Here is a 25,644-nt window from a genome sequence, read left to right as displayed (position 1 = left end):
ACCACTGAGCCACTGTGCCACCCCTTGGTAGATGGCGTTTAACCATTTTGGTTGGAGGAATAGAAAGACAACTTATTATCTGAATGGAGGGAAACGCAAGTGATCTTCTGAGCAAAGGGACCTGGGTGTCCTCATGTGAATTGCAGAAAGTGGTATGCAAGTACAGGAGGTAATAAGGAAGCTAATTGGAATTTTGGCGTTTACTACCAAAGGAATGGTGTATAGAAGTGGGGAAATGGTACTACAGCAAATACGACCACACCTGGAGTATTGCATGTAGTTTTGGTCCTCTTACTTGAGGAGGGGTGATGTGGCATTGGAGGCAGTTCAGAGGATATTCAATTGCTTGATTCCAGAGATAGGAGGGGGGTTTTGTCTTATGAAGAAAGAGAGAGCGTTTAGGCCGATACTCTCTCGATTTTAGAGGATTGAGATGAGACCTAATTGAGATTTATAGGATGTTAAAGGGATTGACAAAGTTGATGGATAGAGGATGCTTCCTCTTGTGGGGAAATGTAGAATGAAAGATGATAGTTTTAGACTAAGAGGTAGCAGATTTAAAATATAGGTGAAGTGGAATTACTTCTTTCAAAAGGTCGTGATTCTATGGAATTCATTATGTCTGGTGGATGCTGGGACACGAAGTAAATTTCAGGTGGAGATAGACAGTTATCTAATTATTTCATTAATTAAATGATTGTTTAATTAAATAATGGAATGACGGGTTATGGAGAGCAGACACGAAAGTGGAGTTGAAGCCATGATGTGATTAGCCATGATCATATCAAATGACGGAGTGGGACTGCGGGGCTGAAATACTTATTCCTGCTCCTACTTCTTATGCTCTCCACAATGTTCCGAGGGTCCGTATGCTTTGCAGTGCAATTTCTTCCAATCATTCCTTGATATGATATGGAGTTAAATGAGTTTAGTGGAGACTGGCATCTGTGATTCTGGGATGTTTTGAACAAGCATTGTCTGTTCTTTTTGATCTAAAGCAGACTCTAACTTGTCAATACTGCAGCTTTTACACGCCTGGTCTCTCTCTCTCTCTCGGTACATTTGCGTTTAAAATATGACTGAAACTTTAACTTTTTTTTAATAGATATTTTTATTAGAAATTTAACATTTTTACAAGTTTACAAAAATAAACAAAACTCTCAGATATAACATTGATATAAAGCAGACTCTAACTTGTCAATACTGCAGCTTTTACACTCCTGGTCTCTCTCTCTCTCGGTACATTTGCGTTTATGGATCCCCCGAAACTTTAACTTTTAACCAATTCAATCTCTTCAAATTTATGATATTGATAGCCTTTGGATTTGGACTTCCTCATAACTCAGAACATTATTTCTATATCAGCCCTATCAAAACTTTCTTCAATTTGAAAGGACTTCACCCATTAGCCTTTTCTGTTTTACACCAATTCAATCATTAATTCAATTCAATACAGCACAGAAACAGGCTCTCCAGCCCACCAAGCCAGAGCCATTTCCTAATTCTTATTGAAACCTGCAACTAATTGTTCATGCGTGGTTTCTATCCCTCTGATAGCTTCCTGTTCATGTGTCTATCAAGGTATACCTTAAACTCCCTAAATCAGATTCAAAAAACATTTTCAAACCAGGAATTTGGGGAAATAACTTGTGGTTGAAATTTTGGCAGGGCTTTGGGAAAAGATCAAGTGGAGTAGAATTAATTAGATAGCACTTTCAAAGGTACACCACAAGCACAGTGGACCAAAAGCCTTCTTCCATGTTGGACCACTCTGTGGTTCTGTTGTGGCTCTGCCTTCCATAGAAACATAAAAAAATCAAAGCAGGAGTAGGCCATTCATCCCTTCAAGCCTAGCCCGCCAATCAACATGATCATGGATGACCATCCAACTCAGTCCAACTCAGTTCCACTCTCGCTGGTGCCCAATGTTACGTAAGCGTCCTGAAGTTGTCATTTGCCAAAGCTCTTAAATGCATTACTTGCCCCATGTGTTTTGTATACAGGATCATCAGAACTCAGGAGCTAGGTGGATGTGAAAAGAAGCTCCTTTACAGGTCTCACCCATACACTCATGAAAAATCTGTTAATGAGACCCATTTTAATGATCTTCAAAGCGGTTAATCTGTTGAAAAAAATCATTTTTGTTTCGCCATATCCAAAGTACTTAATCTTGTAATGGTCTCTCTTTAATCAGTCAATCAAACTTTGGTTTTGAAACTTAGTCAAATGTTCAAAATGACACACTTACAGCTTTTGGGAAATTTCAACAAAGAACTCTCTGCAGTCATGAATTAGGTGATCATTCAACTTCTAACGCACTCACCGGATCGTCTGTCAGTCATCACAGTCCTGCTGACAATGGTGTTTTTGTATCTCAATGACAGCTCAAGCCTTATTTTTTTCCAAGTTTGAAGAGTGAGCGATTGAAAATAACTTCAGATCACGACACTTAAACAGACCTTATCTTCCTTCAAGAACATTCACATAAATGTATGACATCCAAACCACAGGTTAGGGCCCCTTGAATAGCCAAATGGGGTCTGTTTGACTTCAGCACAAAATTCAAATGACGTTACTGAGGCTGGATTTCACCTCCTACCTGTCCTTACCCACATTTGAAATTGAATCCAAGACAACAATGGGGAGGTACTTCTGAATTTTTTGATGTTTTACACCATATGGTGTGGGAGGATGGTGGTAAGAGCAGTTTGATGGGGTGCCATCATGGCTGGGGAGGTGGTGCAGTCTTGTATTCTATCCCACTGCGGAGAAGACCTTGATGAAGAACTGGAGGGTGACATGAAGTTTAGTTCACTGGTGAATTCTTGCAATTAGACAACAATAATTGAAAGGCATCACTGCAACACTGAGATCATGTAAGGTCACAAGTGACAAAGAAAGTGCTTTCTGTTTGGTTCCTGGACATAAAGCCAGACAGGTGAAGATCATTCAGCCCTTCAAACCTGTTCAATGTGATCATTTGTGATTTGTATCTTAACTTCATTTATCCATCTTGGTTCTAAAATCCCTCATCCTTTTGCTCAAGAAAAATATGTCAACCTCAGTTATTTTGGGGGAGGTGGCTCTAAATTTCTAATCCTCTTGACATGAAGAAGTGTTTCCTTCTCCTGAATGATTTCAATCTAATTTTAAGATTCTGTTTCTCCTTTTGGACTACCTCCATCAGACAAGAACATTATCTACCTCATCAAATCTTTTTTATTGTTACAAACCTCTAAATTGGATTACCTCTTAGTCCTCTCTCTTCAAGGCAATACAAATATAGTCTATGAGCTCTTGTGGTGCAGTGGTAGCATGTGTAACTCTTGACCAGGAGATCAAGGTTCACAATCCCTAATTGCATTGTACCTGCACCAAATAGACAACAGTAATTCGAGAAGGCAGCTTACCATCACCTTCTCAGGGGCAACTGGGACAGGCAACAAATGCTGACCTACCCAGGAACCTCCATATCCTATGAGTGAATTAAAAAAACACTGTAGATAAACAATGGATTAAAACCTGGGCAGGGAAGTGTTGGAATAATAATATGCATGTTGTAATGTTTAGAAGTGTTTGTAACACATCAGAGTTATTTACACTTCACAGTGATAAGGCTGGCTCTTCCGGCATACATGTGAAATAAACAATCACCAACCAACCCGATTTTCTGAGTTCTTGTATCAATTTGTCAAGTTGTCTGTTAACAAATCCATTAGGCATTTCAAGAGAAACTGTATGCAGAATGGTAAGAATGTGGAACTTGTCACCACAGACAGTGACCACGAGGAATAGTCTAAACACATTTAAGGGATGCAATTGTCTTGAAAAGGAGCTGACCTTGACTGAGTGTTGCAGACTAGCCCATTCCAAGGTTCAGGACTACATGCTGAGGGACTATGAAAGGTTAGGGCAGCTGCTGCCAAGGCGCAGTGGGGAATGACCATCTTTTAAGGTCTTTCTGCCAGCAGTAAATGGTGGTCTGTTCAGGTACTGACACCCACACCCCACCCCTCAAATATATGTAAATATGGTCTTGTACAATTAAGAAATGCCTTTGGAATGTTGTTGGAAAGAATCAAACTCCAATGTTTGTTTCTCCATATGCCAATGAACAGAACCAAACTGCTTTAGTGACCATGTATGTATGTAGAGTTAAGTTTATAAATAAAGTATATTTTCCTGATTTAAAAAAAATGGTGATGGGCCTTTGGGATTCTGAAGATTCTTATTTGTTTTTGATTTGGAGACGCCAGTGTTGGACTGGGGTATACAAAGTTAAAAATCACACAACACCAGGTTATAGTCCAACAGGTTTATTTGGAACCACTAGTTTTCAGAACACTGCTCCTTCATCAGGTGGTTGTGGAGTCTTATAATCTAATACTCCACAACCACCTGATGAAGGAGCAGCGCTCCAGAAGTTAGTACTCCCAAATAAACCTGTAGGACTATAACCTGGTGTTGTGTGATTTTTAACTATATTTATTTTTGCAGATGGTCATTTTGTGTGTAGGGTTGGGAGGGAGGGGTGGGGAATTTCAAGCAGGTCTTCTCAAAAGTGGGCATCAGGCCATGGTTGCAACATAACAATAATAGTGCTTTATATTTTCAAAGATTAATACAGAAGCTGAAAATACCAACATTTTCCATAGACAAGTTGTAAACAAAAGGGAGACTTTTTTTCCAGAGTTTTAACAAATTCTGTAGTTGCTGACTGTAAGCTACGAACCATCTGGCTGGACAAGTGTTTCTAATTACCTTCCCTACATCTCTGGAATTTGGTTCTGACATTCCGCTGTGCTCACTTCCACACGGCCAACACTAATCATATACACTTGCATGTGTAGAGCAATAAGCCAATAAAGATTTAAGGCAGACTTGACTTGTCTGAAGTCAGCTTCAGCTTTGTCGCCTGTCTCTAATATAGAGTATCCGAGAAGCCAGCAGGCATTATAAGTTTAATTTTGTCACCTTCAGTCTAAACATGCACGCAGACGTTCTGGTAAATTATATGGTTTTGCTCAACACTGTGTTTGTGTCTCAAAGCTTCTTGCAGTCTACAGGGTGAGTACAGCAGTCCTGGAGTGTTTTGTAATCTGTTGTTATGGAGATCTGCTAAACTATTGTTTGATAGGATTGCAACAATGAGGGAAAAAAAATCAGCTGCTGTGTAATGTCAACTCTCCATGTAACAGAATTACAAAAAAAAGTATATACTTGCCTGCAAAAATAAAAACGACGCTAGTCCAACTTTCTTAAAGACAATTGTGAATTAATACTAGTAACCATAATTATGAAGGAATATAATCCTTAAGATTACCTGCTTGTGTGCCATCCAGATTGGCTATTTCCAATTTAAATCTGATGTAAACCAGGGTGAATTTTGACAAACTAATTGTAGTTCAGCAAAGAGAAGATGAAACTGTCTTAAAGAAAATGTATCTGCTATCAAACAAGTATCGAAGCTATCTTCTCGTTTGGTTATCCATTGTTACAGATAGTTCATAGAGACAAGAAACTTTACTAGATCCAGGGGATCTTATTGCCATAGCAATCAGCCATTTGATAGTTAGAATTCTTACTTAACCTTCAATTTTGGAATAAGTTATCCAATATGTATTTAAAGCAAAGACTATAATTTCTGTTCACCTGTTTTAGAAGTTTCAAGATTCTGAATACCATTTGGAATTAAGTAATCAGTTTTTAAAAAATATGAAAATACTTACGTGATGCAGAATATTTTAATGCTTAAGGCTACTTGATGTTATTACTGGTCAGTGTATAAAAGTTCCCCTATTTATTCAAAATGTTAAGGATTAGAGTGAATAAATCCTTCATGTGACTTTTGATGCATTCACAGCAAATAAATCAAATCAAAGAGAGAAAACATAACACATGAAGACAGCAAAACACGTCCGACATTAATATGCAATGGCAGCATAATTTACTGTGTGATAATTTATTACTAGTGATAAAATAGACCATTGCATTGTAAAATAAGTAAATTAATTACACCCCAGTAATAGAAAGTCAACTGGATGACCTTCACTAATGAGTCTTCTCCAGTGTTTAACTTTCAGTATCTGGGTGCTGTTGCCAAGGCTGGCATTTATTATGGAAAAGCGTAGGATTCCTGAAGAAGGGCTTATGCCCGAAACATCGATTCTCCTTCTCCTTTGATGCTTGCTGACCTGCTGCACTTTTCCAGCAACACATTTTTCAGCTCTGATCTCCAGCAGCTGCAGTCCTCACTTTCTCCTGGCATTTATTATGCATATCTTTGTCATCACTTGGTTAGAAGGTCATGGGATCAGAGACTTGAGCACAAATATCCATGTTGAACCTTCCAATGCAGTACAGAAAAAATGCACAGTCGGAGGTGCTATCTTTGGGATAAGGCAATGAGTCAAGGTACCATCAGCCACCTGAGATGGACACGTGATTCCATGGAAGCAGTCGGAAGAATGATAATATTCTTGCTTTGGAATGGTTATAGTACCAGCATCAGCACTCTGATGGAAACTGTTCTTTCAGACATGAGGTTTTCAATGAGGCCGATGTGACTAGCTTATGTATGAAGAAAAAGTATCCCGATTGAAAGCTTAATCAGAGATTTCCCTTCTCATATCTCAACACGATCATATAGAGAGGTGGGGTATGTGTCAGGCTGTACTTTTCACAAATTCCAAGATGAATTTCACTCACATAATACCAACATAATATTATTAAAATAATTTCAAGCAGGGACAATATTTATCCTAAGAGTAATTGATTTTCACCTCATTGCTATAAAAAACAGAATAATGCATTCAAAAGTTTAGCTATGCTAAATATAAAGAAGTAACACTCAACTTTTAATAAATCCTCTTGGACAGCTAACTGGCTAGCTGTCATTGATTGTGTACTTGATTGTCTGCAATACTAAATCTGTGAAAGTATGGCACATATACTAAAATCTGTGTGATAAATGTGATGACATCTCTAACATTACATGCTATAATGCTTATCCAGTGCTTTGAGTCCTTATTTAGAAGTGCACCTATCAAACTCTGCTGGGGATATCAGTCAGTCAGCCAGCTAGCTGACTTGTTCTTGAAATCTGGATCATACAGTTTCAGTGTGTGGCTATGCTAATCACTCTCAGCCAGACATGCATTCAGCTGCAAGAGGGACTGTCTATTGGTGCTACCTGAAGGGCCAGCCATCCAACTTGCAGATGTGTTTGACTTCATGGGATAACTGTGGATTGTGTTTCCAGGTCTTATGGTGATATGGTGCATTCAGACAAGGAAGGCAGAGAATTTTGTGACCCGCTCATGCTAAATGTGTCAACAATAACGAGGCTACATTAACAGTGTCTCTGAGTCTATAAGCTAACTGAGAAAGGAAGCACAGGCTGCAGAGAGAAGTTGATCTGTTCAGAGGATGAAAGGAGGGCAGGAGAACTCTACAATAGGGATTTTCAGGGAGCATTTCTCATATACTGACCTTGTCCAAGAATTGGACCAGAGGCTAGGAATGCCACAGGGAGTAACTCACCTCCCAACTCCCCATAGCCTGTCCACCATCTACAAGGAACAGGTCAGGAATGTGATGGAATACTCCCCACTTGCCCGGGTGGGGTGCAGCTCCAACAACACTCAAGAAGCTTGACACCATCCAGGAAAAAGCAGCCTGTTTGATCCACAAGCAACAACTCCCTCCACCACTGATGTTCAGTAGCAGCAGTGTGTACCATCTACATGACTTCAGAAATTCAACGTCTAACTTGACTGTTGATCAATGGAAGTAAATTACATCATTCTGGTGCTTTAATTAATTATTGTGAAGTTATCGTCTTTGGAACCCAACACAAACGTTGCTCATAACTACCAGCTCCATGCCTCTGCTGACCACTGTCTGAGGTTGAACCAGACTGTTCAAAACCTGGGATTCCCACTTGATCCTGACTGAGGTTCCAATCCGCTGTCCACTCATCATTCAGATTGCCTACTTTCACCTCCATAATATCACCCTCCTCACTCCCATTCCAGTACATTTGCTCCTGAAACTCTCACCATGTCTATCTTACCTTGAAACTAAAGTACTTCAAGACAGTTTCCTGGTTGGCTTCCAATCTTTTAAGTTCTGTGCTGCATTCGAACTTGTCCAAGTTTCATTCACCTATCGCCCCTGTGCTCATGCACCATACTGGCTCCTAGTAGAGCAAATTCTTAATTTTAAATGTTTACTATAGACATCACTCCACATCCTGTTTTCCCTTATCTCTGGAATCTGCTCCCCCCTCATCGAACTGGTCAATTACAGACACCCCAGTTCCTTTCCTTCACAGTTGAAGATGCGCCGTCAATTACCCGGGACAGATGCTCCAGAATTCTCTCCCTAAAAATCTCTGTACCTCTCCTAAATGAGAAGACCCTTTTTAAAACTTGACTCTTCGATCAAACCTTTGGTCAGCAGTCCTGATATCTCCTTATATGGCTCAATGTTTGGTAATACTTTGTTGAAGCTCTTTGAGATGCATTACTATGTTAATGGTGTTGTATAAAGGCAAGCTGTGTTAGGCATTTATACAGTGAAAGGTATGAGTAGTTAATAAAAATGTTAATTATTATGTTGAATTATTGAATAGAATCTTGCAACATAGAAAATTCATTTGACTTGTGAAAGCTTTTAAAAGTTATCCAATTCAGTTCCACATCTCAACCTCCCCCATAACTATGCATATTATTGTTCAAGTATGTCTAATTGCCTTTTGAATATTCAAATGAATCTAATCCTAAATTTAAAACCTTTTCAGATAATGCATTGCAGATCATAACAATTCTCTGTGAAGAAATTCAAAGCATGCTACCTAAGGATTGTTCTGGCTAATGTGGTTAATACTGTTGATGACAATAATCAAAAACGTTCATGCTCATGTTTACTAAATCATAATCTGCCTGTTGCAAGGGGAAAGGAGACAAATACAAATGCAACGCAGCGTCAGCGTGTTAACCTACAAGTCCCAGGTTTTGAGCTATTGCAAGAAACGATCCCACAGTACTGGTTCAGCAAGGTGAACAGAAAAAAGTGGAAATATTTTTTATTTCTGTTGCACGTCCAAATGTCCCAAAACACTTAACAGCCAGTTGAGTACATTTAGCATTGTGGTCACTGTCGGTCATGTCAGAAGGTCAGACCTTTATGGTTTTGGGGTGAGTCAATGTCACTTTCAGTTTTCTGCATTACTCTTAGAATTTCAGGGTGAAAAAAGAAATTACCACAACAACATTTCCTCTTTTGACAAGCGTGGAATGAAAGCCAGTTACTGGAAGACCTCCAAACACAGATAAAGTGTTTCTCTACTCAGGGAGAGAACAGCAAAATGCTGTTGCAGGCTCCACAACCTGTCAAGATGTGTAGTTATACATATAATATAGTCATTTGCTCGACAATTTAGTTGGGAACTAATAAGCAGCTCAGGATAATATTCCTATATTACTGAAATAAGAATACAGTAAACTATTCTACCCATCAAACCTGCTCCTCCATTTAATATTGGATTTGTAAAGTAACTCCACTTACCCACCATAGGTCCATATAGCTTTATACAATTAAGAAACAAATCCATCAATCTCAGTTCTAAAATATTCAATTTACTCACAGACTCTAAAGCTGAGGATAAATATTTTTGCAACAATTAATACATGGTGCTTTTAATGAATCTGACATTTTAAAACAAATGTTATTGTTTTAAAATGTACTACGAATTGATTTATTACTCTGTGGTCTATTAATTACTATGAAAGATCTAAGCTTAAAGAGGAAATATGTAAGTTTACAAATCCACACATACAATTTCACTACATCTAATATTTTGAATATAAATCCAATGCATTTCCCTGCATTCACATTTACCACAAATGAATTGTTTCATAAGTTCTTTATTGCAAAAAATACATCTTCATAAATAGCATACTTTTCATGATTTCGTAATTGCAGAGTCATAGAGTCATACAGCATGGAAACAGACCCTTCAGTCCAACTCATCTACACTGCCCAGATATCCCAATATGACCTAGTCCCATTTGTCAGCATTTGGCCCATGTCTCCCTAGACACTTCCTATTCATACACCTAACCAAATACCTTTGAATTGTTGTAACTACACCCGCCTCCCCACTTCCTCTGGCAGCTTATTCCATCCACACACCAGCCTCTACATGAAAAGTTACCCCACAGGTCCTTTTTTTAAATCTTAACCCTCTCACCTTAAACTATGCCCTTTAGGTTTGGACTCTTCCACCCTAGGAAAAAGATCTTGTCTATTTATCCTATCCATGCACCTCATGATTTTATAAACCTCCATAAGGTCACCCCTCAGCCTCTGATGCTCCAGAAAAAAAAACTCAGCCTATTCAGTGTCTCCCTATAACTCAAACCCTCCAATCCTCGCAACATCCTTGTAAATCTTTTCTGCATCCTCTTAAGTTTAACAAGATCTGTCTGAAAGAAGGGCAACCAGAATTGTACACAGTATTCCAAAAGTAGCCTCACTAATGTCCTGTACAGCCACAACATGATATCCCAACTCTTATTTTCAATATCATGACCAATGAAGACAAGCATGCCAAATGCCTTCTTCACCACCCTGTCTACCTGTGACTCCACTTTCAAGAAACTATGCATCTGTACCCCTTGGTCTCTTTGTGTTTCAGTTGATAGAATGATATTGTCTGTAATGTGGAAGATGTGTTTTTTTTGTTTAACTTATTGATTATTTGGATTGTTGTGATGAAATTCAAGTATTATGAAGTATTTTCATGAGTTGATTTGTTCTAAAATTATGTTTCTATTCCCTCTTGCAATTTAAAGGCAGTCTGGTACTTGCGAGTTGTCATTGGAGTCATCAGTGAAACGTTGTAAATCTCATGATGGTTTGATCTGCAGTGGCAGAGGACAGTGCGACTGTGGTGTATGCATCTGCCTTGACAGTGAACCAGGAAAATACTATGGCTCTCAATGTGAGTGCCAGGACTGGCTCTGTGAAAGCTACGATGAGAAGATTTGTGGAGGTAAACTATTTATACTGCATCAGTGTCTGAAGTCAGGTGTACTGGGTAGTTGACCTCTCCAGAGTTGACTAGGAATGACAGATTACAGTCAGCTCATAGCAAACACAGAAGAAACATCATTGATCCATTAAAATAAATCATCTAGATTTAATTTTCTTTGATCACTTAAACAATTGTTTTAGGGAGGAGGGCGATCATGAGGGAAGAAATGTGAGGCAACCATTCACAGGATTGGGAGAGGTGGAGTTGTCGGAGAGCATGAGACATACCCAAACAGAGTTGGCAACCCTGCATTCTGCATGGATGTAGGTGGACCTAATAATATAACACATGGGCCACAAAGCGCTGGATGTGTTACGTTTGGTCAGATTGTTTATGTGATGCATATCTCCAGCAGTGAAGTGATACCCCTTTTATACCTAGTGTCTGCAAAAGTTAGTTATCAAAATATACAGGTTTCTAACAAATGAAGATAAATGAACTGTCAGGTATGATTTGGCTGATGTGCTAATATTTAAAATCAAATCTTTATGGTCCATACACTTTCCAGAATTTGTGTTTTTTTAATTATACCTCAATAAAAAATGAGAAAAGCTAAGTGTTGTAGGCTGAACATTTATATACAGATCCAGTGAAACTATCAGATCTAGATATACCTGGTAGTGTTTTATGAGCCAGTTGTACAATGAGGGGCATACTAATATTGATGATTGATATTGTGTATCTAGGTGTGTAATCAGATCTGATTGCTTACACTCTGAACAGTATAGGTCAGAGGTTTGATTTGGAATTTTGTTCGTTATAATTGTGGGCTGCTGGACTGGAGCATGAATACTACAGCTCACGTTGACTGTAGTTGGTGGGTTTTTACACTGAAGGGTTCTTGTGTTGAATGGGTCTAAAGAGGTTCATAACTGCCTTGTATTTTCTTAGCTCCAGTCAGTTTCTCCTGAATTCTTTATTAGATTTGTATTGACTATCTTGTACTTCTGGCCCCCATGTTTTGGGAAACATACTTTCTATTTACTGTTTTTGTAACCTTTGTGATCTGTTTTCAGTTAACCCTTAGTCTTTTTCTTTCTGAAGAAAATAGATTTTTTTAGAATCCCTATAGTCCGGAAACAGGCCTTTTGGCCCAACAAATCTACACTGATCCTCTGAAGAGTAACCCACCCAGACCCCCATTCTCCTAACCTACATTTACCCCTGACTAATTCACCTATCCTGCACATTACTGAACACTATGGGCAATTCACATCTTTGGACTGTGGGAGGAAACCAGACCACCCAAAGGAAACCCATGCACACACAGGAGAATGTGCAAATCCCACACAGACAGTCACCTAAGGCTGGAATCGAACCTGGGTCCCTGGCACTGTGAGGCAGCAGTGCTAACCACTGAGCCACTGTACTGACTGTATTAGGTTGCGCAGCTCCCCCCACATTGTTATAACCTTTCATTTCCACCTATGTTTGTTGCGGATGGATCTGCACTCCAACTCAGAGGTGGACTGCATTTTCCAGTGCCTAAACCAGGGTTGTGCTGCTCCTCTCAATGAATGGGACTCCTTTCTCTCCAGCATTTGAATCATCAAGTACTGAGCCAAGCCTTTTCGGGATCATGTAGCTGGCTATGTTCCAAATGATCTCTATAATTGGTTTCCTGATTGGCTAAGTGCAGGAAGATGGCTAAATATGTCATAGTAAGGGTTCCCTTTGAACTCCCTTCTCCATCTCACAGTCCATGCAGTGATGACCTATAAGGAGAATGGAATTTATGGAATTTGTATGGTTGCAAAATAAGTGTTGAGAGTGTGGTGCTGGAAAAGTACAGCAGGTCAGACAGCATTGAGGAGCAGGAGAATTGACATTTCGGGCAGAAGCTCTTCATCAGGAATGAGGCTTGTGGGTTAGGGCTGAGAGATAAATGGGAGGGGGTAGGGTTGGGGGGAGGTAGCTGGGAAAGCAATAGGTGGTTAAAGGTGAGGGAGAAGGCAGTGATGGACGGGTCTGGAGGCCGGTGCCGATTTGGAGGCTTGGGACTGGTATAATGTGGAGGGAGGGAAATGAGGAAGCTGTTGAAATCTACATTTAACCCGTGTGGTTGCAGTGTTCCAAGGCAGAATATGAGGCATTCCTCCTCCACGCGTCGGCGACAGTTTGGCGATGGAGGTGGCTCAGGACTTGCATGTCCTTGATGGAGTGGGAGAGGGAGTTGAAGTGTTCAGTCACGGGGCGGTGAGGTTGGTGGGTGCAGGTGTCTCAGAAATGGTTGCGAAATAAGTTGTAAGGTTTTGATTTGACCTTCCTACATGATATTTCTGGTTGTGAATCTAATTATACATTTGCTATTCACCCCCTTAACTGTTCTCCTCAGTTGTGTTCCCAGACTTCTATCGGCATTTTGTTCAGGTCAACAAAGTAAGAATTATGTAGAAAGTACACTCCACCTGTATAGGACTAAAGGAGACCAACCAACCCATTAAGCCTTTCCACTGTGCTCATGGCTGACCTGCATTTTAACTCCATCGTCCTGGCTTGTTCCTGTAACCCTTAATGCACTTAACCAACAAAAATCTATTAATCTGTTTGTAAAATTTTCAACTGACGCACTGGATTGATTCAGAGAAAACATTTCATCCACATTCACTCTGTCATGCTTTGTAAGAATTTACGAATTTCAATTAGGTCACCAGTCATTTATAGAAACATAGAAACAATACAGCACAGAACAGGCCCTTCGGCCCACGATGTTGTGCCGAACATTTGTCCTAGCTTAAGCACCTATCCATGTACTTATCCAATTGCCGCTTTAAGGTCACCAATGTTTCTGACTCTGCCATTGCCGTAGGCAGCGCATTCCATGCCCCCACCACTCTCTGGGTAAAGAACCCACCCCTGACATCTCCCCTATACCTTCCACCCTTCACCTTAAATTTATGTCCCCTTGTAACACTCTGTTGTACCCGGGGAAGAAGTCTCTGACTGTCTACTCTATCTATTCCTCTGATCATCTTATAAACCTCTATCAAGTCACCCCTCATCCTTCGCCGTTCCAACGAGAAAAGGCCGAGAACTCTCAACCTATCCTCGTACGACTTCCTCTCCATTCCAGGCAACATCCTGGTAAATCTTCTCTGCACCCTCTCCAAAGCTTCCACATCTTTCCTAAAGTGAGGCGACCAGAACTGCACACAGTACTCCAACTGTGGCCTAACCAAAGTCCTGTACAGCTGCAACATCACTTCACAACTCTTGAATTCAATCCCTCTGCTAATGAACGATAATACTCCATAGGCCTTCTTACAAACTCTATCCACCTGAGTGGCAACCTTCAAAGATCTATGTACATAGACCCCAAGATCCCTCTGTTCCTCCACCTGAATAGGAACCCTACCATTAACCCTGTATTCCACATTCTTATTTGTCCTTCCAAAATGCACAACCTCACACTTCGCAGGGTTGAACTCCATCTGCCACTCCTCAGCCCAACTTTGCATCATATCTAAGTCCCTCTGCAGCCGACAACAGCCCTCCTCACTGTCCACAACTCAACCTATCTTCGTATCATCTGCAAATTTACTGACCCACCCTTCGACTCCCTCATCTAAGTCATGAACAAAAATTACAAACAGCAGAGGACCCAGAACTGATCCCCGCGGAACTCCACTTGTAACTGGGCTCAAGGCTGAATATTTACCATCTACCACCACTCTCCGACTTCGACCAGTTAGCCAGTTTTCTATCCAATTGGCCAAATCTCCCTCTATCCCATGCCTCCTGACCTTCCGCATAAGCCTACCATGGGGAACCTTATCAAATGCCTTACTAAAATCCAAGTACACTACATCCACTGCTCTACCCTCATCCACATGCTCCTCAAAGAATTCAATCAGACTTGTAAGGCAAGACCTACCCCTCACAAATCCATGCTGGCTGTCCCTAATCAAGCAGTGTCTTTCCAGATACTCAGAAATCCTATCCCTCAGTACCCTTTCCATTACTTTGCCTACCACAGAAGTAAGACTAACAGGCCTGTAATTCCCGGGGTTATCCCTATTCCCTTTTTTGAACAGGGGCACAACATCCGCTACTCTCCAGTCCCCTGGTACCACCCCCGTTGACAGTGAAGACGAAAAGATCATTGCCAACGGCTCTGCAATTTCCTCTCTTGCTTCCCACATAATCCTAGGATATATCCCGCCAGGCCCGGGGGACTTGTCTATCCTCAAGTTGTTCAAAATGTCCAACACATCTTCCTTCCTAACAGGTATCTCTTCTAGCCTACCAGTCCATTTCACACTCTCCTCTTCTACAATACGGTCCCCCTCGTTCGTAAATACTGAAGAGAAGTACTTGTTCAAGACCTCTCCTATCTCTTCCGACTCAATACACAGTCTCCCACTACTGTCCTTGATCGGACCTACCCTCGTTCTCGTCATTCTTATGTTTCTCACATACGCATAAAAGGCCTTGGGGTTATCCTTGATCCTACCCGCCAAAGATTTTTCATGCCCTCTCTTTGCTCTCCTGATCCCTTTCTTCAGCTCCCTCCTGGCTATCCTGTATCCCTCCAACGCTCTGTCTGAACCTTATTTCAAGGTTCTTTGAAAGTCTAGAGAATATGGACCCAGTTTTCTCAATCACTCCTCAATGCTACCATCCCAGGTATTAATCTGGTGAACTTCCATGAACTCTGTAATTTTGGAGAGAATTCTAGATTTCTACTCCCCTTTATGCAAAGTGCTTTCTGGCATTACCTCTGAGGAGGCTGGCTGTGATTTTAAGATTCTCCTCCCTCTTAAACAGGGTCGCTCTATCTACCTCATCATCTCCTTTTTTTCATATTGAACACCATATTAATATCATCCTCAGATACTTACACTTAATGGAAATACAAATCCTTATCTATTTAAACAGTCCTCCCAATTTGCAGATGCAGTTGGAGAGTACAGGAGAGACTTTGAAGACAGTTAGCAATTGTTGAGGAACCTGAAAGAAGTGATTTATCGGAAAAGAGTTTTAGTCAGATTGGGTGTAGGAGCATTTGTATGCTCGGAACGCAAAGGTAATGCATGGCCCTCAAATGAGAGCAAGGATTCAGGAGAAATCTAGCCTTCTCTTTCTCAAGCTAGACTAAATTCAGCATCTACCTTTGGAGACTGATCTTGGATTATGATTTACTAAATATGTACAGTTGTCAGGAGGAACATTGGCAGGCCATTCAGCCCATCAGACCTGCTCTGCCATTGAATTAGATCAATGCCAACTTTCCTACATTACCTCCACATTCCTTAAAGTCATTAGTCTCTGGAACCTATTAATTTGTGACTTGAACCTGCTCAATGATTGAATTTTAACAACTCTCAGATTTGGAGAACTGTGAACATTTGCCACCCTCTGAGTGAAGACATTCCATCTCATCTCCGTCTCAAATGGGACTTATACTGCAATTATGTCCCCTGATTTTAGACTCACCAGCCAGGAGAAATATCTTATCTCTATGTACCCTGCCACACCCTGTAAAATATTCTCATGTTTCAATGAGGTCAACCCTCATTCTGCTAAACTTTAGGCAACTCCAGTCTCCTCAATCTCCCTTCCTAAGCCAATCCCACCATCTGATGGATTAATCTAGTGAACCTCCCTTGCATTCTGATTATAGCAAGTTGATGACGTGACTAAAACAGTACACAACACTTAAGATGAGGGAACAGAAAGGCTTTTTCCTACTGCAGCAAGACATCTTTACTCCTATACTCAAATCCCCTTGTACATACCATTTATCTTCCAAATTGCTTGCTGCACCTGCACAACTTTGAGTCACTCATGAACAAGGACACCAATGTCTCTTTGCACACCTGTACTTCCCAACCTCTCACCCCCCTGTAAGAAATTTCCTGAATTTCTATTTCTTCAACCAAAATGAATAAGTTCATACTTATTAATTTATGTTCCATCTGCTATGTTCTAGCCCATTCACTTTGTCTGTCCAAGTCCTCTTGAAGCCCACTTACATCCTCCCCATAACATACATTTCCACCTAATTTGGTGTCATCAGCTAATTTGGAAATATTCCATTGATCCTCACATCTAAATCATTTATGTAGATTCTGACAAGTTGTTGACCCAGAACTAAGCCAAGCAGTATTGCATTAGTAACAACTTGACATTCTGAGAATGATCCATTTATCCCTTCTCTCTGCTTTGTATCTGTTAAATAATTCTCAACTACCCCCCTCCCCCCAATATATTAGCCCCAACCCTGTGGAGTCTAATTTTATTTACTAATCTCCAGTGGGTGACCTTATGAAAAATCTTCTATAAATTCAAATACACCACTGGGTCTCTTTTATCAATATTGCAAGTAACATCTTCAAACCTAAACTTCACATTTGTCAAATTGAATTCCCTTTTATAAATCCATGTTGACTCTCCACTTACCTTTACAAAACCCTTCATTGTTCAACCAAGAAATGCTATAAATAGTGGAAGTTCTTATCTCCTTACATTTTGTTAATTGTCTTCTCAGCAACGTTTATGGGAAATGGGCTAAAGGGATGTCACTATCAATTTGACGAACATACATCTGGATCTATTAATACTGTACTGAGTCATCATGGTTTCAAAAAAAAACACAATAAGACAATGTTTTTAAATTATATCCTACATGTATTTTGCCAGCTGTTTGTTGTATCAATCAACCATTAAGAACCCAGTAACCCTGAGATTATGGCTTTTACCCAACCCGACCACATAAATAATGATGGTAATCACTGCCTCCAAACAAAATTAAATGTCATTCCTAACTGTATATCTGGTAAATTACATGGTTCTGTCCTTATGTTATTTATCATTGTTTTAAAACTCTTAACTGTTTGAGAACTGAAGTAGTGTTTCTGCATTCTCAACTAATTTTAATACAAATTGAAAGATGATTAGAATATTGAAAGGATGAGGTTGAACTCCATTGAGCTGTGGTACAAGGTGATGACATTAGACATTGTCTTCAATAGAATCCCTACAGAGTGTATATAGGGCATTTGGACCATTGAGTCTGCACCAACCTTCCATACAGGATCCCACTCACCATATTCCCATAATCCTGCATTTCCCATGGCTAATCCACCTAGCCTACACCTCCCTGCACACAGTGGGGCAATTTAGCATGGTCAATCCAACCAAACTGCACGTCTTTGGACTGTGGGAGAAAACTGGAGAATTTGAGGGAAACCGACAAAGGGAGAAAATGCAAACTCCACACAGACAGTTGCCCAAGGTTGGAACTGAACCCAGGTTCCTGGTGCTGTGTGGCAGCAGTGCTATCCACTGTACCACTGTGTTGCCCAGAAAGTATTCCCCATTTAAAGTATGTTTTGGATCCCTATTATAACTTTAAGGACTTTGGCTCAAGAATAAAGAAAGAGAATGAAGAATGAGCCAGCTCAAACGTTACTCCCTCATGGAACCTTAGATGGTATTAAACAGAAAGAGGACATTCAGTCCTTTGTCCATTTTAAATGAGCTATACAATATCTTTCATTCCTTCTGCTCTTTCTCATTAACCTGCACTTTTTCCCCTCACATTTACTGTGTATCCAATAACCCTTTGAAAGTCATTATTGAACCTGTTTCCCTGCCTTTTCAGACAGCACATTCCCAATTAGCAGGATCATTTGACAAATGGCTGGCACTGCCCTTTGAAGTGACCTCAGGGCAGGTATGGGTCCCATGCACAGGAATCAGAGCCATTTTTAGTGATGATACTGGAAGAGCAAAAATCTCAAGGAACAGCAATTGCTTCTGAAAATGGGACTTGCATTTCCTTTCAACATGCACCAAAAAGGCAAGAGGAAAGCGTCTGATATTATTTTCCCTGGTCAGACTGTTTGTTAGTCATTGAAGTTGAAAGGAAGAAGCACCTATGAGAAACTGGAGATAAAAAGACAGGATCTCAAGATAGGGGGAAATGAGCAAAGGACCTGCTTTTAAGTTGTACGGTACTGTATTCCAGATTTCAACAACTTACTGTGTAAAGACAATTCTCCTCATTGTCCATTTAATGCTCTTGTCAATCACTTTAAATCTATGTCCTCTGGTTACTGACCGTCCTTTCAGTGGAAACAATTTCTTCCTATTCACTTTATCAAAATGCTTCATAAGTTTAATGCTCTTCCATTAAATCTCCCTTAACCGTCTCTTTTCCAAGGAGAACAATCCCAGCTTCTCCTGTCCCTCCACATAACTGAAGTCCTACAACCCTCGCACCATTCTAGTGAATATCTTTTGCACTCTTTCCAAGTCCTAAGCATCCTTCATAAAATGTGAATCATTGCTTAATTTAAGGACAGTTTTGCAAATCTGCAATATTTCAAAAGCACATAGAAAGGGATTTACAGTAGGCAAATCTCAAAACTTATGATGAAAATAAAGTTAAACAAACAATAATGCAGACAAATGACAAATTTGTTAAAGGACAAATGTAGCAAACAGGAACTAGCTCCAAAACCATATTATAAGGATATAGGTTTGTTATTTTTAAAAAAATCCTTGCCCATCAGTAAAGCTAGTGTGATTCTGCCTGATAATGTCATTGGGTACTCCAGGGCCAGATATAGTTATGGTACAGTTTCCAGACTTGCTGAGTTTTTCCAGCGCAGTTTATATTTCAGATCTCCAAGATCCACAGTATTTTGCTTTGATATCCCCTTGCTGAGATACTTGTATCATCAATTTTCTGGCACAGGTCGGGTGCCAGAAAATGAGAGGTTGGCTAACTATTTAAGAAAGGCGGTAGGTAAAAGCCAGGTTGAGCCTGGCATTGGTGGTGGGCAAATTGTTGGAGGGAATCCTGATGGATAGGATTTACATATATTTGGATAGGCAAAGTATGATTAGGGATAGTCAATGTGGCTTTGTCCGTGGGAAATCATGTCTCACTGACTTGATTTGAGTTTTTTGATGAAGTAACAGAGAAGATTGATGAGGGCAGAGTGGTGGATGTGATATATATGGACTTCAGTCAGGCGTTGACATGGTTCCTCATTGATGACTGGTTAGCACTGTTAAGTCACATGGAATAAAGAGAATCTAGCCATTTGGATACAGAACTGGCTCGAAGATAGAAGACAGAGGGTGGTGGTGGAAGGTTGCTTTTCAGACTGGAGGCCTGTGACCAGTGGTGTGCCACAAGGATTGGTGCTCGGTCCACTGCTTTTTGTCATTTATATAAACGATTTGGATGTGAACATAGGCAACGTAGTTAGTAAGTTTGCAGATGACACCAAAATTGGAGGTGTAGTGGACAGCGCAAAAGGTTACGTCAGAGTACAACGGGATCTTGATCAGATCGGCCAATGGGCTGAGGAGTGGCAGTGGAATTTAATTAAGATAAATGTGATGTGCTGCATTTTGAAAAGGCAGATCAGTGCTGGACCTATATACTTAATGGTGATGTCCTGGGGAATGTTGCTGAACAAAGAGACCTTGGAGTGCGGGTTCATAGCTCCTTGAAAGTGGAGTCGCAGGTAGATAGAATAGTGAAGAAGGAATTTGGAATGCTTTCCTTTATTGGTCAGAGTATTGAGTACAGAGTTGGGAGGTCATGGTGAGGCCACGTTTGGAATATTGTGTGCATTTTGGTCTCCATCCTATCGGAAGGATGTTGTGAAACTTGAGAGGGTTCAGAAAAGATTGACAAGGTTGTCACCAGAGTTGGAGGATTTGAGCTATAGGGAGAGACTGAATTGGCTGGGGCTGTTTTCCTTGGAGCATTGAAGGCCAAAGGGTGACTTTATAGAGGTTTATATAATCATGAGGAGCATGGATAGGGTGAATAGCCAAGGTCTTTTCCATGGGGTGGGGGAGTTCAAAATTACAGGGCATTGGTTTAGGGTGAGAAGGGAAAGATTTAAAAAGGGCCTAAGGGACAACTTTTTCATGCAGAGGATGGTGCATGTATGAAATAAGTTGCCAAAGCAAGTGGTGGAGGCTGGTACAATTGCAACATTTAAAAAGCATTTGGATGGGTATAGAATAGGAAGGATTTAGAGGGATTTGGGCCAAGTGCTGGCATATGGGATTGGATTAATTTAGGATATTTGTTCAGCATGGATGGGTTGGACCGAAGGTTGCTGTACATCTCTATGACTCTTTGCCTCTATCTCACTGAAAAAATGGTCTGCATCATGATCTCATTGATGTTTGTGCAGTCCTGTTGCATGCAAGTTGACTGTTGTGTTTTCTACAATAGTTATTATACTTGAAATATACTTCAATTGTAAAGTGATGGAAATTTTGAGGTTGTGAAAGATGCTATAGAAATGAAAATGTTCTCTTTTTATTTGCCTCAGGCACTGTACTAAGAGAAGAATCGACACCTGGGGCACTCTGTGCTGTTTTGGGCACCACGCTTTAGAAAGGACACATTGTCTTTGGAAAGAGTGAATCTGAGATTCACAATAATGTTTCCAAACCTCCATGAATTAAATTATGAAGAAAGATTCCATGATTGATTGATTTATTGTGATTGATTGATTTATTGTTGTCATATGTCACAAGATACAGTGGAAAGTGTTGTTTTGTGTGATGTACAGGCAAAGTGTACCATACGTAGTACGTCAGGGTAGAAGACCAGAATGTAGAATACAGTGTAACAACCACAGAGAGGCTGCAAAGAGAGACAGAGAGATCAGATTTAATAATTGAGAGGTCCATTTTAATGTTTGTTAACAGCAGGAAAGAGGGTGTTCTTGAATCTAATCTTACGTGTACTCAAAGTTTTATATCTTCTGGCCAACGGAGAAGGATGGAAGAGAGCATAACCAAGTTGGAAAGGGTCTTTGGTTATGTTGGTTGCTTTCCTGAGGCAGCTGATGGTATAGATAGAGTCAGTGGATGGGAAGCTGGCTTGGGTGATGGACTAGGCTGATGAGAGATGTGACTAACCTCGTGAAGCATTTCATTATTATGGAGATCAGAGCTCGGTTTATTGTTCCCCAGAATATGGAAGGTTAAGGAAGGACTTGATTATGATTTTTGTTTTGCATTTTGAAAGTCATTTATGGTGTTTAGAGATAGATATTTCCCCTAACAGGGGAATCGAATATGAGGAACCTTAAAATCAGAGCCAGGCCATTCAAGAAAAAGGTTGGGAAGTATTTCATCTCATCAAAGAAATTGAGGCATAACAGTAACTGCAAAAGGCTTTCTAACTGCATATTTTCTGAAATTTGGTCTGTGTTGTTCCTTAATACATTGCCAAAATCAACAAGCTGAAAGGTACATCCAGATGTGTAGTTTTGGAAATGATGTATGAAGTCATATGTCTATGTTATTTTTGAATAGGAAAACACTTTTCAGAGTAGGAAAGAAATAGTTAGCATATCAACCTTTCTCCTTTTTCATGGCTGACATCAATAGTACCTCAATACTTGCAGAAAACAATGTTTGAACTGTGTAGCTATGTGTTGCTGACATAGTTGACTGGACTGGCATTTCCAGGAATTCAAGGTGAATTTTCAGGACTCTACTGAGAATAGTAGCTAGGAGAAAAATCACCATGGTCTCAAAAAAAACGTGTGATTCAAACCCTCCCCCATTTTCTTTGAATAAATTTGGCTTACTATTCAACAAAGTCCTGGCAAAGGAAAAAGGGGCACTCTGATTGGTTGTCAAGATTCAAACATTCAAGTTCGCAATTGGCTGGAGAGATGAAGTTGAAACTTTATTGCTGGAACAGCACAGCAGGTCAGGCAGCATCCATTCCCAATTGGCTGGAGAGATGAAGTCACCTGTCAGGTGGCCAATGAGAGTGGGGCAGTTAGAGGTCAACTGATGAAACCTTTGTCTAGCCAGCATTGATAATTAAGAGTGTACCCAACCTAATAGTAATGATCTTCTCAGAAATGTTAATATCATTTGCTTAAAAGCTTTGACTTTGAGGACTTTCAGCAAATTGTAAATTTCAAAACTGAGTTTGGCAGATTTCCTATTAGGTTACAGACCCAAAACAGATAAATGGAGTTAAGATACAGATCAGCCATGATCCAACTGAAAGGGAAATGCTCAAGTTTGCCTCCTCCTGTTTTTGGGTTCCTATTTATTACTAGTTGATGAGCTTAAGTGGAAACACTGAGGTGAGTTTGCCTCCAGCAGAATGTTTCATCTGATCTGGCAATGTGTTATCCTTTGTAGCACAAAAACGTAGCATGGACATCACGGTATTGAAGAACATAACAGATGATTATTACAGCGGACTATTAAACACAGATATTACCTTCCTTAATTATCTAAACATTGGGGCTGATATTAAGGCAATAGGTTACAAGAGCAAGAGGAGGCAATGGCCTAGTAGTATTATCACTGTCCAGAAAATGTTCTGTGGACCTGGGTTCAAATCCTGCCATGGTGGAATTTGAATTTAGCAAATATCTGGAATGAAGAGTTTAATGATGACGCTGAATCGATTGCTGGGGAAAAAAAAAACAATTGTTTCACTAATGCCCTTCAGGAAAGGAAACTGCCATCCTTACCTGGTCTGGCCTACATGTGACTACAGACCCATGGCAGTATGGTTGACTCTTAAATACCTCTGGGTAATGAGGGATGGGCAATAAATGCTGCCTAACCAGCGATGCCCTCATCATGCTTCGGGTGATCTGAGGCAAGGTGGAGTATGAGCTCTTTATATGCTTAGATGCCGTGATAATGTCATAAGCATTTCATGAAACAGTGTTTACTGTCTCTCTCCACTTGTTTGATGTTGCTTTCCTTGATCAGGCACAAGGTGCTTGAGTATGAGGACCCTGTCCCATCCTCAGTGGGGATTATTGGGAACCCTTACAGAATCGGTGGCCTTCCGAGGGCACAGGGAGACCCATGCAGACTCCCTTCATTGATGTAATTAATCACTCATGACCTAGAATGGTGGAGCAGCCTTTAGGGCTGAATGGCCTACTCTTCCTCCTTTGTTCCTACGCGGCCATATTTTCCTGACACAAGCCTCTTTCTAGCCCTCTTCATCTCATTCTATCAAGGTATTCAATCTTTGAGATAGCAAATTCCATATTCTGACCACTTCCCTCGGTGAAGATGTTTCTGTTGAATTCTCTACCTGATTCATGGTGACGCTCTCTCTCTATGGCAAGTAACTTTGGATTCTCGTATCCTGTTAGCAGAAAGTGTTGAGCAGGACAAAAAGCAACAACAACTTGATTTATAAAGTGCCTTTAATGTACCAAAGCATCAAAAGCTGCTCCACATAAATAATCATCACATAAAATATGACACCTGACCCAAAACTTTAACTCTGACTTCTCTCCACAGATGCTGCGAGACCTGCTGAGCTTTTCCAATGACCTCTGTTTTTGTTTCTGATTTGCAGCATCTGCAGTTCTTTTGATTTTTAAGAATAAGGTGGTACTGGAGACAAACCAAATGGCTAGAATAACATGATAAAAATAAGAGCCACATCCCAAGGGTCTAACCAAAGTAACAAGTAATCCAAAACTGCACAAACGAATTAAGATAGAGAGATCATAACAAGTCATCAACGTGATGGTGTTAAAACAGGACAGTAGGGAAGATTTTACAAACACAGAACAGTGTGGTGGGGTTATCTGCAGTGCCACATGAACTCAAGATCACAGTAGAGGTCGTCTTCTACTTGGTGATTCTGTGTTGTTATGTATCTCAAAGGTGCCTTGGAGGTCCCTGACCCAAAAATTGGAGACTGAATGTCCTTGACTGTTGAATTGTTCCCCAACTGGGAGGGAACCTCCCTACCTGGCAATTGTTGCGCAGTGTCCATTCATCCGTTGTTGTAGCGTTTGTGTGATCTCGCCAATATACCATGCCTTGGTGCATCCTTGCCTGTATCATATGAGACAGACAACATAGGCTGAGTCACATGAGTATCTGGCGTGTACATCGTGGATGGTATTCCCACGTGTGATGGTAGTTTCCATGTCGATGATCTACAATGTCTTGCAGAGGTTGCCATGGCAGCGTTGTATAATGTTGTGGTCGATGTTGTCCTGAAGGCTGGGTAGTTTGCTGCAAATGATGGCCTGTTTAAGGTTTGGCCGTTGTTTGAAGGTGAGAAATGTGGCCATAGGGATGATCTTGGCGAGATGTTCATTGTCAACAATGACATGTTCAAGGCTGCCAAGAACAAGGCATAGTTTCTCCACTTGACGATGAAGGGTACTCTATCAGTCGTATCCTGTGTCTGTCTTCTGAGGAGGTCATTACGGTTTTTCACAGTGGCATGTGGGAATTGGTGATCAAGGAGTTGAGCATCACAGATAAATGCGAGGTGCTGCATTTTGGGAAAGCAAATCTTAGCAGGACTTATACACTTAATGTTAAGGTCCTAGGGAGTGTTGCTGAACAAAGAGACCTTGGAGTGCAGGTTCATAGCTCCTTGAAAGTGGAGTCGCAGGTAGATAGGATAGTGAAGAAGGCGTTTGGTATGCTTTCCTTTATTGGTCAGAGTATTGAGTACAGGAGTTAGGAGATCATGTTGCGGCTGTACAGGACATTGGTTAGGCCACTGTTGGAATATTGCATGCAATTCTGGTCTC

At 40.5% G+C, this 25,644-nt stretch overlaps 1 protein-coding gene across 1 annotated transcript in view; it reads left to right on the top strand.

The window, feature by feature from the left end:
• The first annotated feature begins 4,845 nt into the window (after nucleotides 1-4,845).
• itgbl1 (integrin, beta-like 1) overlaps nucleotides 4,846-25,644 on the top strand; it is a 228,183-nt gene continuing 207,384 nt past the window's right edge. Inside the window, exons 1-2 of the mRNA XM_043691272.1 lie at nucleotides 4,846-5,067; nucleotides 10,860-11,059. Of these exons, the coding sequence (XP_043547207.1) occupies nucleotides 4,988-5,067; nucleotides 10,860-11,059 (280 nt within the window). The 5' untranslated portion in view covers nucleotides 4,846-4,987. The remainder of the gene's footprint in view (nucleotides 5,068-10,859; nucleotides 11,060-25,644) is intronic.

Source organism: Chiloscyllium plagiosum, chromosome 6 (assembly GCF_004010195.1).
Source record: "Chiloscyllium plagiosum isolate BGI_BamShark_2017 chromosome 6, ASM401019v2, whole genome shotgun sequence".
Classification (NCBI taxonomy): Eukaryota; Metazoa; Chordata; class Chondrichthyes; order Orectolobiformes; family Hemiscylliidae; genus Chiloscyllium; species Chiloscyllium plagiosum.
Note: the sequence above shows the minus strand (reverse complement) of the source record. Positions and strands in the feature narration are given on the sequence as shown.